An 18,457-nucleotide genomic window follows, 5' to 3' on the forward strand; every position below is an offset into this window, starting at 1 on the left:
ATTGTGTTGCAGAATTGGTACAGTACCTTCACGTCGTGCCTTGGCATTATTATGCGACTCTCATAGCGACTTTGGCCTCTCCCCGCAACTCCCTCCCCATCGCTCACATGCCGCATCCACGACCCCTCCCACTCTCCGAAGAGTGGACAGACCCTGATATCTATGCCGATGCGCTCCTATCATTCACAACTTCGTCGGATTTGTTCCTTCACGTTTGCGGCGGTGTACACATCTTAGATTTCCTGACCCGTGAACCGGACCTATACGATTCACTTCTACCGCAAGAATGGCGAACGTTTTTCGACAAGCATGACATCCAAGATATTCTCGACCTGCTGCTGAGGGAAGACATACCGCCTTTATTAAAGCAGAGTCGTAGGCACCAGGGAAGTGGTGAGCAGGTCCGGGATGCCGGTGTTCAGTGGAGAGGGCAGCCCCTCCCCCCGGTCGATTTGCTGGAATACATTCATCAGATTCGTCGACTGAGTTTGGGGAGAGATTTCACTCCTCGAAAGCCTGGGAAGCCATTTTTACCGCACCATCTTGCGGTTGGAATGAACCAAAAGAAGTACCACGAGGTCGCACACTTTTCGGGATATGTTGACGCGCTGTGCAACACGGTTGCTGACGAACGGGGCGAGGAAATTTCGCATATTGTTGATTTCGGATCGGGACAAAACTACCTTGGACGAACGCTCGCGAGTCCTCCTTACAACAGGCATATAATCGCGATTGAGCGAGAACATCAGTTCATTAGTGGCGCAAAGGGCATGGACATTCATGCGAAGTTGGCGAAGAAACAGAAGAAGATTGTCTATGGGACCGCGAAGAGAAGACGCAATCGCCAGGATCGCGATGATTCAGAAACTCCAACTCCATCACCCATCTCAGAACCGGAGATTGTGGATACTGTACCGGAAATAGTTTCCGTAGAGGCTGCAGAGGGCGATGAAGAGGATGGCACCGTGTTCAGTGTCCTGGACATTGATATCCAGCCTGAGGAGTGGGGAACCAGCCCTTACAAGAATGGGCCCCCAAAGAAATTCGTTTCCACTAAGAAAGATGATGTCCTTCAACTCAAGGGAGCTATGGATTACATTGAGCATGAGATCAAAGATGGATATCTAGAGCCTATCATCAAAGATGTGGTCGCATCTCGATCCCAAAAACTTCAATCCCCCGAAGGGCCCATGGCGGATGGTGGAGAGGAGACAAACAACAGATCGTTGGAAGACCCAAAAGTCATGGTCATTTCGCTCCATTCCTGTGGAAACCTTCTCCATCACGGTGTCAGATCATTGGTGCTCAACCCGTCCGTCAAAGCTATTGCCATGATTGGATGCTGCTACAACCTGGTAACAGAAAGGTTGGGCCCAGCTACTTACAAAATACCCATTCTTCGTACCCAACACCCTCGTTTGACTCAGGATGCCTGTGCATACGATCCTCATGGCTTTCCCATGTCTAAGCGCTTGGAAGCATATGAGCATCATAGTGGGGCTGGGGTGAAGCTCAACATCACCGCACGATCAATGTCCTTGCAGGCCCCGTACAACTGGGGCAGGCAAGATAGTGAGGACTTCTTCACGCGGCACTTCTATCGGGCTCTTCTCCAACGTGTCTTTGTTGACCGTGGCGTAGTAGCCAAGCCTGTCAACCCAACAGATTTGTATGGGGTCGAGACTAACGGACCTGAGACGGTGGGCAATCCTCTGATCGTTGGGTCCTTGCGAAAGGCAGCTTTTACGTCCTTCCCTGCGTATGTCTTTGCCGCGGTAGCAAAACTGAGCCGGGACACGCACAATGGGGAAAAGGTCAAGGCCCGGATGGCTGGTATCACAGAAGAGGAGCTGAAACGCTATGAAGCGGAGTATTGGCCCAGAAAGAAACATCTCAGCGTCACCTGGAGCTTGATGTCGTTCAGCTCCGCGCTTGTCGAGGCTCTCATTGTCGTGGACAGATGGCAGTTCTTGCGTGAGCACGACTCTGTCAAGGACTGCTGGGTTGAGCCTGTGTTTGAATACAGTGAAAGCCCTAGGAACCTTGCGGTCATAGGCATCAAAAAATGATTCTACGATATGCGTCTTGATGACCTAAATACCGCATCCCAGTCGTCCTTACGACTACGGGATGTAATAAGAACTAAGTGTCTCCGTCGAAACGTTTTGTCTATCTATAAGATCAAGATGTTCACTAAATGGTATCGGATGCATGCCATTTCTCACCAGGACTTTGACTTGGATTGACATGGAGTCATTGTTGGCCTCCATCCAGAACCTGCGCTTGAGTATCGTCAAGATCGTATATTCTCAGCCATAAATTTCCTTACTGTAACCGCCGAAAGGTTCGGAAAGGAGTACCGCACTGCTTTACAAATTCCCCAATGAACGGAGCGCATATTCAATGCTCTGTGTCTGCCAAAGGTACTGACCTCTGGTAGGTCCTTACTGCTCATATAGAAGATGATAGAGATAGAGATTTGGGAAAGACCTGAAATACCCAGTTTGATGTGCATAAACTGTATAGAGCATATTTATTCACTTCAAAATGTATGTCACAAATCTCAACTACAAGTAACAAAATGTGATTGAATCCTTGGTTGTCTTCATGTTTATGCCTGAGTCACCATCTCATTTGGCTTCTTCGGTATCCGCGGGTTCCGGCACAATACGACATCCTTTTCAGGCTAACCAAATCCCATTTTAGCAAGTCTCCAAGCCATTTTTCTCATACAACCAGGTAGACGGCGATTAGACTAACTCAACAAAGGCTTCGCTAATATAACTGATAATCAAAAAATGGAGGCCGAGAGTGCCGAAAGCGACAGCAAAGAACTGCTCAACAAGCGTGCGGTGAGTGACCCGGAATGTAGTAGATAGTGGGTTGTTGTGTGCTGCTAATTGCTAATGGACTGCAGTGCGACCAATGTCGTCTACGAAAGGTGTGAAGACGAATGTTTAGTTTTCTAGCATCTCTTGACTCTCATCTGTTGCACCCACCGCTCGAGATGGATAGTAGCTCACCATGTCCATTTGCAGGTCCGTTGTGATAAGCGATCACCATGTTCAAATTGCCGCAGTGCACAGGTCATATGCCGCTCTACCGGTGCAGGACAGAAACCGAAAGAGGACCGGCGAAGAGTCTTGATTTCCAGTCAATAGTAAGTGGTAGTCTCCCCAAGCGAATCCATCAGCGCCCATTGTTGACTCCTCCCAGTGAGAAAAAGATCGATCTTATCGAGGAGCGCTTGAGCAACATCGAAGATGTTCTTTCTGAGCTCAAGTCGTACTTTACTTCCGGCACGACTATTGCTGAGCCATGCTACCACACGGCATCCAGTCCTAAAGAACATACTCCGGCTGGTTCTGGATATACCTCTAACACGACAGCCGCCTTGGATCAGTACGAGTCTGGTACTGCGTTCGAGGGCAATTCTTCCCTGGCGGCTCATTCGGTCTACGCGAGTACGTTTCTCGAGACTGTAGTTTCGCGGAGCGCGCCTCAGATTTCCACGCCGAAGGTCAATGCAGCTCTCGCGGCGCTCAAACAGATGGTGAACATGCAAAGTCACCCACCAGGATCCTCATCTCGGGAGGTTCGGTTGCCAAATCAGAAAGACATACGAGACTCTAATCTGCGAGATTTGGTTATGCCTCCGATGCAAGTGGTTGTGGGGATCCTACGCAGGATTAAAGGTACGTTGAGCATTACAAGGAAGTCGTGACCAGGACTGACGCACCGATAGAACATCCCCCCTTTGGATTCCAATGCTTCTTTCCTTTCCTCGAAGTGGATGAGTTCATTCAGAAATGCCGCGAAGTGTATTTTGCAACAGAAGATTACTCCGATGCTACCTTTATAGTCGCCAATGGTGGCTTGTACCATGTCTTCATCGAGTACAGTTTCCTCACCTCCAGTCCACAGATTCGCGCCGATTATCAGAAGTACATCGAGCTCTGTCGCAACAACCTCGAGACCGCCCTAGCAAACCTGAGTTTGCTGATGCCTACTCGGCCAGAGTCTATTGAAGCACTTACATTGGGAGTAAGCGGTCGTGCTTCCTCATTTCCTTCAGTCGACTGACGTAACGCACATGTAGGCTGTCCATGCCATCGAGATTTCAAAGCCCTCGTTTGCCTGGACTTTGACTTCGACTGCAGCTAGGCTATGTCAAACTCTTGGATACCACCGCGGCTCATTCATGGACCAGAATAGCAATAAGAAAGGGAAGGAAAGAGAGCTCCGACTTTTCTGGACTGTCTACTGCCTCGATAAAGGTCTGTCACTAAGGCTTGGGCGCGCTTCGACGATACAGGACTATGATACTACTCTGCCTAACTCATTCGGAGCGTATGCGGCTGAAGAACCATGGAGAAAGATTTACCAATTATGGGTTAAAATGGCGACCATTCAAGGCAAGGTATACGAGCAACTATACAGCCCTGCGGGTTTGGGTCAAGCAGAACATGAGAGAGTTTTTTGTGCCCGACAATTGGCGTCAGAGATGGAAATTTCCGTCATGGAACAATTCAAGGTAAGCCTTTGCTTGTGGATTTAGTTTGATCCTAAGCGCGCAAAAGTACTGATGGGTCACTAGAAACTGAGTGTAGTTGCCCCAGTTATGTCGGAAATTGAAGATTTCTGGATTAGATCGGACGAAGTCAGCCGCTTGGCGGTGTTGACTCTGATATACAGAGCAATTCCTCCTCCAGAGAATTCTCCGTCTACTTTCATTCCTGAATGCATTGAAACCGCTCGGACTGCCTTGGAAATTCACCAGACATGTATGAATATGTTGAGAGAGAGCAATGAGGCCACAAAATGCTCGTATCTACACTGGTAAGCCAACCCAACCAGGCATAAATTAAATTCCTCAGGAATGACAGTGATCAGGGCCTTGTTATATGCGCCATTCGTCCCTTTTATTGTCCTCTTCTGCCATGTCATTGAGGTATCCTCTCGCGCCGATCTTGTGCGATTGGAGGACTTTGTATCCTCGTTGGGACCCAATTGTTTTCTGTCCGAGGCAATTGCAAAACTGCATAGTCTGTGTCAGGTGCTCAGCAATGTTGCCAGACTGTACGTCGAAGCGAAAGCACAGGCACAGATTCCGGAAAACCAAGGTCTCGCGTCTGTGGGGCAAGAATTCGATACGTATCTCAGCGCCCTGGGCCTGGCTCCTGCGTCGGGAGAAGGCGTTTCTCGCTGGAGTGCTGCTGTCACAGAGCCTCTGGCAGCGAGGACTATGCCTGAAATTGAGGCTGGGATGGAGGGACAATTTCCAGCTAATATGATGTCACAGACACAGCTCGGGAGCTGGTTCTCAGGTAACCAGCATATGATGGGCTTGCTGGAAGAGGATATGTCTCTATGGGACCCGGCTACGTGGCCCTACTCATGAAACGAAAAACTGAAGGGAGATGCTGGCCCAGATGGTGGTTGCTTCAACACTATCTGTCTAAATGCACTTGCCTCCATCGACGATCATCTCAGCGCCGTTGATAAAACTGCCCTCGTCGCTAGCGAGGTACAAACACATGTTTGCCACGTCGTCCGGATCTGTCAACCGACCCAGGGGCACGTTCCCTATAAACTTTTCGCGATTCTCAGGGGTGTCCTCCATGCCGGTGAACATGGAGAAGAGACCCGTCCCGGACAAGAGAGGACTAACAGTGTTGACTCGGATGTTGTGGGACCCATATTCGGCCGCCAGCCCTTTGGTTGCCTATGAAATGGCCGATGTCAGCTATGGTGCAGAGAGGCGGCGGAAGCAAACCCCATACGTTAGAAACAGCACCCTTAGATGCATTATACCACACTAACCCCGCACGTGGTCTTGAGGCGCCTGTGGAGGAGATATTGATCATGGAGCCCCCTTGACCCTGCTCGATCAACCGAGCCACCAGGGCTTTGGATCCGAGAAAGATGGCCCGCACATTGACATTGAACACACGCTCCCAGTCTTCCTCGGTGACTTCCAACGTTGGCTAAACACAGCAGTGTCAGCGACAGATCCCCAATCATAATTCAAACCCCAGGGACAATTCCCGAACCTTATTCCGATACGAGGTCCCCGCATTATTCACCAGCACATCCAACCGGCCGAACTTCGAAAACGCCAAGTCCATGACCTCGTCCCAATCCGCCACGCTCGTGACATCCATCTTCTGGAAAACGAGGTTCTCGGGATCCTGCGCGGCAACCTTTTGGCCATTCTCGACGTTGATATCGGTGAGGATCACCTTGGCGCCTTCCTCGCCGAAGCGGCGAGCAATCGCCGCACCGAAGCCTGAACCTCCTCCTTTTAAGTATTGTCAGAGCTCTGCGTGTATCTGGCAGCCGGGTGGAAAATCGCGTACCTGTGACGATAGCCACTTTGCCCTGAAGGCGGAACCCGGGTTGTAATCGCGTGTTGGTCATTGTGTTATATATACAGGGGCTTGCATTGAACAACAAGATCTCGACGCCATTAGAAATGAACACCAGCACCCATCCATCGAGCTATATATGAACCCCTCCCCCACATACACACTGCCGAGATATAGAAATGAATGAGGGGTTAAGCAAACAAACAGAAAAAAAAAAGCCCACGGTGTAAATGCCGACCCCTGAGTCATCACACTCCCCAATTCCCCCCTCTCTATTCGACACCAGCAAAACCCCTCCCCAGCCAGCTCACTTGTACACCCGTACAACCTCCAGCCAGCACCGATGTGTAACTCCCAACGCCCCAGAAGAGCAACCAAATATATATATATATAAAATAAAAAAAAAACAGCGAAGTCTAGGACCAAACATCCGTACCCCTGAATCCTCTCTGTCGCGTTAAACCTGTGAAATGTGCGGGGGCCATCTGCCCATCTGCCCCTGGGAGGGATGTCCGTTGTCCGCACGGAGTAACTCCATCCTCCATCCTCCATACTCATAACCTAGGCTAGGCTAGGGTAAACCGTAAACTCACATTCCGTAATAATAATGCATCTACTACCCACCAAGGCCGCTGGATGAGGTCATTCTCTACTCCGTAGACTATGCCATACCATGCTCCCCATATGGAATGGATTTGACGGCGGGGTATGCGGGATCCAAACTATGCGCTCTTTCGCTTCGAGCCAAATTCCAGTTCAAGTTCGAATAACTACAGGAGCAGGCCAGGAATGGACTACGGATAAGGAAGGAAGGGTCTCTTGCATTTCATCCACTAGGTAGATAGATATAACCCCCCCCCAGATAGTTGTATAGGTAGATAGGACATGTCAGTTCTCAACTCTTTTAACTTGTCAACGGGCGAGTCGAGGAGGAAGCCCACGTGTTCTGGATTGCGGGCGATCGATCATTGATCGACATCAATATTCGATTTCGGGTAGAGACTGATTACGGGTGATGCGTGCAGCACTTCTATCTATATTATTATTCTATCTACATATCATTCAGGGGGCTACGGAGGACTTGGGTCATGGTTCGTGCTGATCTTTTGCTGATCACGACGCTTTCGCTGTGCAACGTGGGATGTGAGGTGATTCTTTCCCCCCTCCCCCCTCTCTATTTCATATATGGATGGGCGTGGTTATTGAACACCAAGGCAATAGATGGTGGAGTCATGGGCTTGGATCATTGGCAAGAATCATGGGATTTCTTGGTTGATCGAGGACATCAAATGTCAAATAGCATTGTTTGTCATGATAGTCGCGATCGTCATAGCATCAGCCGGTCGCCTCGCCTGCCCGTAGGCTAGCAGTATGATCGGTCAGGTTGATCATTCCAGTATTATGTACATCAAAAGAGGGTATCGGCATCAGGTCCGTCAGTCATTCAGGAAAGTGATCGGGCAGGTTTTGCCTCCCGCCCACCATAAACTTCAATGAATCAGTAAAAAAAAAAGGCAATCCGTCCCCCCCTGGCGGAAGCTGAACATCAAAATCAAATACTCCATACACTTAACGTTATACCAAAAATTTCCTTAGGATCGACAATGTACGCTAGAAGCTGTTGCCAAAACGGCTATTGAGAGTCAAAGGTGTCATGATAGTTTCGATCGAAAGATGGAGCAAGTCGCTCTAGGCCGACTTGGACTCCTCGAAGTCCTGAGTTTGCTCGGACGGAGTGTTTGGTTTTTCAATAATGGTCCGCTCAAGCTGTGCTCTCTCCTCGTCGGTCGCATCTGTGAGGTGGACAGCGACTTCCTCGCCGAAGTTCTTGGCAATCTCCTCAAGGGTCAAGCGGGCAGTTTCGGGGAAGAAGAAGTAGATGACTTTGGGTTGATTGTTAGTTTGACGATTGGCTCGATCGGGGATGTTCAGTCTTACCTGGAATAAAGCAGGCCGACCAGCAGATGATGACTAGATAGTACTTCCAGCCAATATTATTGAAACCCATAGGGGCAGTTTGAAGCAAGAGCAGGGTCGCTAACTAGGTTAGCCCATTGATCAAGATATCCCATGTTGGATCACCTACAAGCAAATTGACCGAACACAGAAAAGCCCATGCCAATCGGTCTGATTTCGGTTGGGAAGATCTCAGACACATAAAGATACATGGTAGTGTCGCAGAAAGTGCTGGATCGAGTTAGTCAAGAAATGCAAAATAGATGACTAGGAGCCATACCCTTGGAAGGCAAGATAAAGGTAAATGAACAGGATACCAAAGGCATTGCCGGCCTTGTTCGTGGTGCCGGCGAATTCTGCAGTCATCGCAGCCAGGCAGGAGGTAGTGATGACAATACCAACAAAGCCGGTGATATACATGCCGCGGCGCGAGTTGACCTTGTCATGGAGCCAAGCGCCCAGGGGATTGTAGATGAGACCTGGGGAATTAGCTCAATCCTCAGAGCCTCTGAACAATAGACTCACCGGCTGTAGTCAACCAGACTGCACTCAGAAGCAAAGGCATGCCGTCCTTCATACCCAGGTTGGTGTATAGGAGCACGGCGTAATTGTTCTACAATCCTGTTAAGCGAGGACTCGAAACAAGACATCGACGGTTCAACATACGATAATCAGAGGTCCACCAAACTCAGCTCCCCATTGAGTGAGAAATCCAATAATCATCCGCTTGCGATACGACTTCTTCTTCCAAACTGCCTTCCACACGCTACCATACTGCGACAGCCGCTCTGCTTCTAGACGGATCTGCTCCGTGGTCTGGAAATACTCTTCCTTGGCCACCAAATTGTCCGGGTCCTCTGGAGACTGGCGGAGGCGCTCCAGGATCAATTTGGCCTCCTCATGCTTGCCCTTGGAGATGAGCCAACGCGGAGAACGGGGCAACCAAGGAGATCCGACCAGGAGCACGAGAGGCGGTAAGCATTGCAGTGCCAGAGGGAATCTCCAGCCAAAACCGCCACTGATGTCCTGGGCGTAATAGCATGCATAGCCAACCCAGCCAGAAAGCATATAGCCAAAGACCAAGAAGATGGCATGGTGACCGACCAGCCAGCCACGGCGGAAGGCACTCGACATTTCCGAGAGGTACATGGGACACACGGTCACCAGGAGACCAATACCAAGGCCACAGATAAATCGACCGGCTTGGAACATTCTAATCGTCGTTAGCTCTGCGTCCTGCGTTGCAAACATGCAAGATTGGTTCGAAAAGCGAACTGAACGTACTTGAGCGAGTTTGCGCCACTCTGAAGCGCGCCTCCGAAGAGAGAGAAAAAGGCACCGAGTTGGATATTCACCTTGCGGCCAAAGTAGTCGCACGACCACATGATGAACAGCGTGCCAACAGCACCCCCAGCGCTGAAGACACCATTCGCCGTCGAGATGGCGGGTGTGGTAATCGAAGCGTATCCCGGCTCGCCCTCGCTGGGTAGATTGAAGTAGCTATACCATCCCGGCTGCCCGATTGTACTGCCGATAATGGAAGCACAGTAACCATAGGTCTAGAACAAGCGAGAAGATAAAGTGAGCACAAAGAAAATATCAGATATGGATTGTGAATAGAGGCACTAACCATAGACCCAATGGCCACGAAGATGGCGACCAGCCTATTATAGGTACTGGTCTGAGAGCCAAAGGTCCCCATAATATGTTGGCCCAAATGTGATGCAGCAACTTTGTTGAGTTGAGCTAAGCCTCAAGTGAACCTAGGAACTTGACCCCTGTAGGTATAACGGGCGGACTGAGGCAAGCAACAAGCGAGGGGGGGTAGAATGTAGGGGAAAAAGAAAGGAATATGATGGATGGAGACGGGAAAGGATTTTGGCGCGGTTTGCACGAGGACGATCAACTTCCTTCTTGCACTGCCCGTCTAACCAGATTCCAACGGATCCTCAGTATGTAGTTACTACTATTCCAGAGAAAGAAGAAAAGGAAGGGAAAGAGTAGGAGAAATCACGGGTTGATGTAGGAAGAGCTTCGAGGGCACAGAGTCCCAAGTTGCTAAATACTAGCTCCAGAGCTTCTTACGATGTGAGCGTCATCCCGGATCTAAAGCTATCAAACCATACTCTCTGCCCTTGCAGCCAATATACCCACGCGGTTATTGCGTTAGTTCAAACGGATGAGGAGGTAGCTTAGAGTTACAGACTTGGAGTTAGGAGTTAGAGAAAGAAGATGGCTCGGGAAGAGCGCTCTCGATCCTCTGTGGCCGGAGCAAGTATCTATTCGTCTTCTAGGTAACTAACTACTAGCAAGTAGGTACCTAGTAGTAGGTACTCCGTACTAGGTAGTAGGTATCTTCATCTCTCAAACAACCCCTTGCTCTTCGCCGCTGACCATTTGCCTGCACAAGCCCATCCTCCGTGCTTCTTGCATAATTGGCGGAAGGAAGGGGTGTGGCAGGTTCCACCTGCTGCAGGTTGCTCAAAGGGGAAAGCTCTGGATCATTCAACGAGGCCGAAGGTGGCTTCTCATTCGCGAATTGCGGCATCTTAATAATGCTGTTATCAGCACGGTGCGACAGTGAGGTACGAAGTCAAGCCAGGGTCAAGGAATTTGATTGTTTCTGCCTCGTGCTAGAATGTTGACGATTGACGATCCAGAAAAGCCACTAGACCCACACTACTAATGTAATGTAATTGGATTTGTCGCATATGACCGAACAGCCAATCAAACAATTCTTCGCATTTCTCCAGGTCTCCTCACTTGACAACTTGGCTCCACCCGCCGCTCTGATGAGCACGTTACCTACTGACTTTGATACATTACGCGATATCTCCGTACTGATATTACACGGTTGCATTGACGCCTCAAAAAATTATTATTGGAATCTCCGTCTTCCAAACAAAGAGTCATTGTTACACCACCTTGATCATCATCGATCTGTTGATGGAGGATACAGAGGTAAGGGGGCCTGGAAGGTCATCGAGTCATGTCATGTCTATCTAACCCCCAAGCACCAAGAGCCATCTTACTCAGACCTACCAAGATTTCCAGGGCAAAAAGGAATGTCACAACGTGGATGGCACTAATGGGACGGTCCTCATTTGTAATGACCATCATTTCATATGAATGATACCATTACCATCATTCCGAATTCCGCTATTGATTAATAATTTCCCTCTTCTTCTGAACTATGAAATATGATGGTGAACTCTACTCTGATGAACTGGCACTATCAAGTTTCGTGGAACTATGTGCTGACAGCTATATCCAGTATGGGTTTAGTTAGGGCCATCAGTTGATCGCATCCATGTGTTCTGATTGTTCCCCCTCTTCAACCCCTCTGTCGCTTGAATGTTTGTCCGATGGGGCAAGCAACATCTGGGTTGAACAAATTCGCAGACGTAACCTGCATAGAAGTCCAGTAGATCAGAAGCTTGGTTGTCATATATACTACCGATCAGACTCTTGTTTCAAATTCATATCAATTCCAAAGATCAATAATTTCCACAGGCATCCCTGTCATGGCTGCCAGCTCTCCTTGGGATACTCCCTTTGACGACCTCCCCAATCCAAAGCAAGTATGGGTTGGAAAGCCGGGAAGCCGGGAAGAGGGACTGGGCAAGCTTGCCATCCTGACTCCCGAGGTGGTAGCCAAGGCGGCTGCCTCTGAGATCAAGACCGGTCAACGAGTTACAATGAGCTGGGAATTGACGAAGCTGGACTTTCCAAATCTGAATCGACAGCCCTGTAACCATCGGATCATTCCGCTGCTGGGCGGGGTTGCCTTTGATGATATCTATACCATGAACCCGCGTAGGTCTTCACAGTCGGATATCGTTGAGTGGTATTGACGGTAGTTTTCCAGAGCAGAGTAGTCAATGGGATGGGCTACGGCACTTCTCCCAGACTGTTCCCGGGCAACCAGAACGTGTGTTCTACGGAGGCACGACGGTTGCGGAGATCAATGACCGTAAGAATGATCGCATTGGGATGCAACACTGGGCGCAGGAGGGAATCGCAGGTGAGGACGTCTTCTTTGCCCTGTCTAAACTATCTACCTCTTGCGTTGCTGAACTCTGTCTCAAGGGCGTGGAGTCCTGATCGACTATGCCACGTGGGCGGAAAAGAAGGGAATCACATACACCACCTTCTCGACTCACCAGGTGCGATTGTCGGAGATATTGGAAATCGCCAAAGAATGCAACATTACGTTCCAGAAAGGCGACATCCTTTTTGTGCGGATTGGCGTCACCAAGGAATGGGACACCGCCATGTCCGATGTGCAGAAGCAGCAGTATTCAGACAACCCGAGCCCAGAGCACGCTGGGGTCGAAGCAACCACTGACGTGCTCCGATGGCTGTGGAACAACGGATTCGCGGCGATCGCCAGCGACGCTATCAGTTGGGAGGTGAGATAAGGAACCGTTGGAGCGAGAAACGTGTGGGCCCTGAGGTGAGAGATCAACCGTTGCAAGCTAACACATGGCATGATGCATGACAGGTTTATCCACCACAGAACCCGGATTTGTTTTTGCACGAGTACGTGCTTGCTGGATGGGGCATGCCTATCGGTAAGTTCGGCGGAGACAATCATATGTTGTTTGCTCGCCAGCTGATGTGTCCCAATTCTCAGGGGAGCTGTTCAACTTGGAAGCGCTTGCTCGCACTTGCCAAGAGCTCCAGCGCTGGAGTTTCTTCGTGGCCTCTGTGCCTTTGAACATGCCTGGTGGGGTATCTTCTCCTCCCAACATGATGGCAATCTTCTAGAAATTAGGTATTGTAGTACGCGATTATTTAACTCATGCATGGTGCATCAACTCGGAAGGTTGACTCCTTAACCTGTGAACAGAGAGTTTCATAATTCGCCCTTGGTACTTGGTAGTCTGCAATCTGCCAGCTTCAGATAGTCCAAGCCAATGTAAAGCCAACTATTGAATTTCCTCTTCGCTCTCAAGCCAATACTTTTCAATCTGCGACAAACTCGACTGACTTGAGGGATTAACAGCCAACCACCGTGGCAACTTGGACAAACATCGCGCAATGCCCTCTTTGTGAGCTACCTAAGAGAGTGGCCCACAGTGAAAACCGAAACTCCTAGCAATATCAAATTGCAAGCTCCCCCGACTCCAAATTTCACCGGTGGTGGAGGCTGGAGCATTATCGCTCACTAAATTGCAATTGAAGACCTAGTCTAGCGAGCAGCGACATGAATCCTCCCAGTCTCTAGTCCCAAGAGCCATACGGCATCCGTACAGAGTACACTGTAGGCTCACAGTGACAGCAGGCCAAAGCTCCATCAGGGTGAAACGTACTTTGTGCGCAATAGCCGAAAGAGCTTTACGGAAGCAAATCCAAGGATCCTGGCTTCCGAGCTCGAGGGTTTGTGGTGCAGCTTCCCCGTACGAAGTGTGGAAAGTATCTTTTTTTTTTCTTTTATGATACCTCTCAGGGTCTTACCCTCTTCTATACTCTTTTCTTCTTTCCTTCTCACGCCTGGGCTCGTGGTACCAAAAAAAGAAAAAAAAAAAAACCTCCGTTGACCATGTGGACATCTGAATATGGAATATGGGATATCTTCCCCCCTCTGTGAAAACCTTTTTTTTTTTTTTTTTTTTTTTTTTGGCGCAAGCTACATCTGCACTTTCCGTTCTGCACAAGTGATCGACCAATGTTACCCTGGAATAGAGTTTCTGGTCCGACGCTAAGGGAGGGGCTAGGATAGCTCCGCCTGGGAAATATTTTGATTTTCGGACCCGTTGTCGGGTGGATTGTTGAACTTTTATTTTTGATTTTTTTTTTTTTTCGTAATTATGGGGACTGGACTCGGGGTAGGTTAACGGACACCGTGGATGTACACAGTAGACTGTACTCTGTACTCCGTAGGCAAGTGATCTGGGGGAGAGAATTAAACTCAGAGTTCCCGGGCTGAAAGTATGTTCTCCATTCTTCATGAATGAGGGGGAGCCAGTGAGGGGGCCTAAAGTCTAGACAACTCATTGGTGATAGTTATTGCTTTTGCTTTGGTATCTCCAGACTGCAGAGTGCAGACTGCAGATACGATGCTGATGCTGATGCTGAAAGCGAAGACCTGGACGCCATAACATGTAAGGTACCTCACCATATTTTCCGTTTCCCCGTCGGGGTGTATGTAATTACAGGTATTGATATCATTTTTGACGGTGGAGATGCACGCTACCCCCGATATGGAAAAGAGTATTGAGAATTTGAGATGATGGATCCTACGGAGTATACCGCGCTCACATCGCGGCGGACGGCAAGTGGATTTGAGTTTCCGCTGTGGCTCTGGGAGATGACTGTATGATAGTTTTTTTTTTTTTTTTTTTTCTGTTGCGACATTATCTACTGTGGTTAGTTAGACACGATACTCCTACTTTGCTAATTTGTCTCTATAATTAAGAACTCCGGAGTATATAGTAACTAGTCACGGACTGTCATGACTTGAGGAGCAAGTGACAAGAGAGTATGGAGCACGATGCTTTTCGTTGTCTCAGGGGACACAGAAAGCATTAGTCTACTCCATAGTTGATTCGTTGAATGGGAATGCTCTTGGTTAGAAAAATACAGGTAATTATTTGCTTTTTTTTGGTTATCCCCCTTCAATGTCCGTTTTCTTTCTTTCTTTTTTCTTCGATTTGTATTCTTATTTTTCTGACCTGTATGAATCTCAAATGTGCGATGTCCACGAGGTCTCCATTATTTGATATCTGTGAAATGAACTGTCGGCCTATGCGCTCGTGATACCATGGCTCCGACTTCTGTCACCGTCAATCAGGAACCCCCGATCTTCTTTTCCGAGGAACAAGGGAGGGGAAAAAAAAAAAAACAAAGAGAAGGGAAAAAAAGAAAATGTGATGAGTTTCAGGCATACAGCAGGTCATGGCTCTGAGTCCTGAGTCCCGAGTCCTCGAGTCTCAATTCTCAAAAGTCAAGGCACACATTCCCCCACTGGAGAAGGATTCGAGTCCCATAGCTTAGCACGGTACCTGCCGTCTCTGCAACGTACGGACTACGGAGTGTGCCTTCCGCCCGTCTCCCCCTCGATGGTCTGAGACTGGGCCCAATCCTGGCCAAATCCTGATGCGGATTGATTTGCCAGATTAACCACTGACCAGTGTCTTTTATCTACTCTGTACTTAGCGAGAATTGGGAATTTTTAACAATGAGCATATTTTCCTAGCGACTAATAATGTCGGAGGCAACGCTAGCTTGCCCGCTTCGGCTATACACAGTACAATCCTAGTTGCTCCAACTCCCAGTACATATGGATGCAATCAATCCCTGCTGCGGATTTTCAATTGATGGACATGGGTGTGTATCTTTTCTTCCCACTTTCTTGGTGCTAAAATTCGGACTAACTGACAACCCGGTCTCGGTGTGCAAAATGTTCTTGCTCTTGATTCATTGCTTCGGGAGGCTTGTCTGCCATTGGTGAAGACCTGCAGAGCGGGCTCCAGTTCCGAGGATTCCAATGGGGGGGAGAGAGAGAGAAAGAGGAGAGATGCTGGCTAACAAGCTACTTAGCACCTAGGGTAGTCATGGACTTCTAGGCCTCTGGCCCGCGGATTGCGGTGTGAGTATCTAGGTTGTCCTGCTTCTTCACATCACGTTCCTGGAAAGAAATCCAAAGATCCAACAGGGTTACGCTGGCTCTCACGATCATCGGACTATATTGTATACATAAATACATATATACATACATGCATGCATCTATCCAAGCCACGGAGCAGATCGAGATATGCGACCCTGTACGACCTCGTGCCCAGTTCTACTTTCTTTGCTCATGCAGGTTGCAGAAACTTCGCCGGCTAACTGACTAGATCTAAGTATTAATCTATCCATCTCGCTCCATCGATCGTAGACTTACCACTCGAACGGTGCTCCCGACATTCAGGGGGACTGCGGACTAGCCAGGGCTTGTCACTGATAAATCGATGCTGGATGGAATCACTGGGTTGAAGATCATCAATTTGTCAGTTTTGTCACTCATTATTCATTAATCTCTGATTGTTATCATTCCCTCTGGGATCCATCTCCAGTCTATCTATCTACTATTATATAACTTGTTCTGTACTTTGTTCACCAGAAAGGATTTGGGATTCCCCCCATTTCATGCACTTACACCCTGTCTGTCGGATGATCTGATCTGCCATGTCGTCAATCCTTTTTTGATTTCCTTCCTGTCAATCACTTAGTCTTCTCTTCTTTCTTTCATTTTTAATTCTTAAATTTGGTTTTTATGCTTTTTTATTCTTTTTTTTTCCAACCCCGTTATCTCTTATTTCCCTGGATTCCCCCAGTTGGGAGAAACATCCGTGTGTCCTTGATCTCCTCAAAAAAAAAAAGAAAAAGAAAAGAAAAGAAAAGAAAGTCTCCTATCGATTGTTCACAGTGTCCACTTTCCACCAGCGATGGCTCCCGCAATGTTGCTTGGGCGAGATGCTGCCAGCGCAACAGGTGGTGCCGTGGACAAGTCGCTGCAGAATTGGAACACAGCAACACAGTCACTATGCATCATCGCAATGACGGTATTTTTCGGCTTGCGGGTCTACGCCCGAGTCTTTATTCTTCATGGGTTCGGAAGAGAAGACTGTGCGTGCTCTGACAAGTTCAAGAATCACATGGTGGAGATATGCTAACTGCTCTCTCTGTAGGGACGTGCTTGGGAGCTTGGGTACGCAATGCCATCCAGAATTCTAGAAAGGTGTATTGCATTGCATGTGCTGACGAGTATGAGAGAATATAGTTCCTGGGAGTCATGTATTCTGTCATTGCTCTCATAAGTCAGTATCCCCAGCTCATGGAATGCCTTCAATGCACGGTCACTGACATTGGTTGACAGTGGGACATTACGGCGGTGGACTACACCAGCCCGATGTGCCTCATTCAAATCTAATTTCCTTCCACAAGGTACATCGACCCCTTCCGCTTGTCAATCAAGAAATCTGACCCTGATAGACCGTCTACGTGACCATGGTCATGTACGGCCCCACGGCATTCCTGACCAAAGTCTCGCTGCTCTGGATCATGACAAGAGTCTTCAGTCCGTACCGCAAGGCCGTGATCTTTATCTATGTCTTCCTGGCCATCATGCTGCTCTACTACATCCCCGCGGTCATCGTCAAGATCCGCATCTGCGACCCCATCGCCAAATTCTGGGAAGATTCCACCCCAGGCTCCTGCCTGGACCAGTCGGCAATCATTCTCGCCGACGCCGTCGTCAGCGTCGTCAGCGACATCATCATCCTTCTCGTCCCGCTCCCCCTGACCCTAACCCTGCAAATGCCCATGCGGAAGAAACTGCGCGTGATGATTATCCTCGGCGCAGGCGGCGTGGCCTGCGCATCCAGCGTCGTCCGTCTCGTCCTCATCCTCAGAACCGGCCAGTCCGAGGACGGCACCTACTCGTTTATGCGAATCAACATGATCGGGTCCGTCTCCCCCCTGCTTGTCCCCATCATCACCTTTGTCAAGCCGAGACTAATGTGCATCTTTTCTCCAGCAACGCCGAAATCGCCATCGGCGTCATCTGCGCCTGCCTCCCCGCCCTCTCCGCCCTCATCAGCAACGTCTACCACGAATACTCCAGCAACAAAGCCACCAACACCTCCACCCACGAGCTCAGCCGCGTGACCAAGCAAAGCCGCTCCGACAAGCACAACAGCCGCAGCAAGCACCAGATGAGCTTCCTCGACGCCAGCTCCGACCAGGATATTCTCGTGCACAACGCGCAGGGCGAGCCCAAGATCGAGACCTCCATCCGCGGCGACAGCTCGACGCATCGCACAATCCCCGTCGAGGCGACGGGAATCATGAAGACGGTGGATGTGTCGACGTCAGTGACGACGAGATAACATATATAAATTCGGATGAGAACGCACAAGAACAAAAACGGACATGAGATGATATACATGTACTATTTTACCTTGAAGACGGACTTTTGCTCTTTTTTTTTGGGTTGAATTGGGCTAGGTGGCCGCTGATGATACCCTCGCTATCCAGCTTCCCTTCCTCCCTCCCTCTCTCCCTCTCTCCCTCTCTCTCTTTCTCTTTCTCTTTCTCTTTCTCTTCCACATATATATTCATGAGGCCCCTCTTGGATCAGCGTGCCA

The 18,457-nt window shown here is 49.1% G+C and overlaps 6 protein-coding genes across 6 annotated transcripts, besides 7 other annotated features; 4 read left to right on the forward strand and 2 right to left on the reverse strand.

The window, feature by feature from the left end:
- Positions 1-107: 107 nt before the first annotated feature.
- ACLA_002270 (uncharacterized protein) lies at positions 108-2,069 on the forward strand (the record flags this gene model as incomplete). The annotated part of the gene is made up of 1 exon (XM_001276241.1): positions 108-2,069. One exon carries the CDS (start codon positions 108-110, stop codon positions 2,067-2,069), a length of 1,962 nt encoding a protein of 653 aa, XP_001276242.1.
- A 729-nt stretch (positions 2,070-2,798) lies between these two features.
- ACLA_002280 (putative C6 transcription factor) lies at positions 2,799-5,401 on the forward strand (the record flags this gene model as incomplete). The annotated part of the gene is made up of 8 exons (XM_001276242.1): positions 2,799-2,852; positions 2,918-2,941; positions 3,039-3,160; positions 3,217-3,695; positions 3,746-4,044; positions 4,100-4,534; positions 4,598-4,839; positions 4,894-5,401. 8 exons carry the CDS (start codon positions 2,799-2,801, stop codon positions 5,399-5,401), a joined length of 2,163 nt encoding a protein of 720 aa, XP_001276243.1.
- A 57-nt stretch (positions 5,402-5,458) lies between these two features.
- On the reverse strand, positions 5,459-6,420 carry ACLA_002290 (SDR family oxidoreductase; the record flags this gene model as incomplete). Its single annotated transcript, XM_001276243.1, has 4 exons — positions 5,459-5,725; positions 5,784-5,987; positions 6,054-6,301; positions 6,360-6,420. 4 exons carry the CDS (start codon positions 6,418-6,420, stop codon positions 5,459-5,461), a joined length of 780 nt encoding a protein of 259 aa, XP_001276244.1.
- Positions 6,421-8,057: 1,637 nt separating this feature from the next.
- ACLA_002300 (putative MFS sugar transporter) lies at positions 8,058-10,026 on the reverse strand (the record flags this gene model as incomplete). Its single annotated transcript, XM_001276244.1, has 8 exons — positions 8,058-8,251; positions 8,307-8,405; positions 8,455-8,555; positions 8,605-8,803; positions 8,850-8,937; positions 8,991-9,537; positions 9,609-9,883; positions 9,955-10,026. The coding sequence occupies 8 exons, from the start codon at positions 10,024-10,026 to the stop codon at positions 8,058-8,060; spliced, it is 1,575 nt and encodes a 524-aa protein (XP_001276245.1).
- A 1,822-nt stretch (positions 10,027-11,848) lies between these two features.
- Positions 11,849-13,094, forward strand: ACLA_002310 (uncharacterized protein; the record flags this gene model as incomplete). Its single annotated transcript, XM_001276245.1, has 5 exons — positions 11,849-12,140; positions 12,193-12,348; positions 12,414-12,736; positions 12,829-12,898; positions 12,961-13,094. 5 exons carry the CDS (start codon positions 11,849-11,851, stop codon positions 13,092-13,094), a joined length of 975 nt encoding a protein of 324 aa, XP_001276246.1.
- Positions 13,095-13,922: 828 nt separating this feature from the next.
- Positions 13,923-13,947: a microsatellite.
- Positions 13,923-13,948: a microsatellite.
- Positions 13,949-14,652: 704 nt separating this feature from the next.
- Positions 14,653-14,672: a microsatellite.
- A 1,349-nt stretch (positions 14,673-16,021) lies between these two features.
- Positions 16,022-16,055: a microsatellite.
- A 624-nt stretch (positions 16,056-16,679) lies between these two features.
- Positions 16,680-16,715: a microsatellite.
- A 41-nt stretch (positions 16,716-16,756) lies between these two features.
- Positions 16,757-18,199, forward strand: ACLA_002320 (putative integral membrane protein; the record flags this gene model as incomplete). The annotated part of the gene is made up of 6 exons (XM_001276246.1): positions 16,757-16,937; positions 17,000-17,019; positions 17,092-17,128; positions 17,188-17,255; positions 17,304-17,776; positions 17,848-18,199. The coding sequence occupies 6 exons, from the start codon at positions 16,757-16,759 to the stop codon at positions 18,197-18,199; spliced, it is 1,131 nt and encodes a 376-aa protein (XP_001276247.1).
- A 157-nt stretch (positions 18,200-18,356) lies between these two features.
- Positions 18,357-18,414: a microsatellite.
- Positions 18,381-18,414: a microsatellite.
- Positions 18,415-18,457: the final 43 nt, after the last annotated feature.

Source organism: Aspergillus clavatus, genomic scaffold, assembly GCF_000002715.2.
Source record: "Aspergillus clavatus NRRL 1 1099423829750 genomic scaffold, whole genome shotgun sequence".
NCBI classification, from domain to species: domain Eukaryota; kingdom Fungi; phylum Ascomycota; class Eurotiomycetes; order Eurotiales; family Aspergillaceae; genus Aspergillus; species Aspergillus clavatus.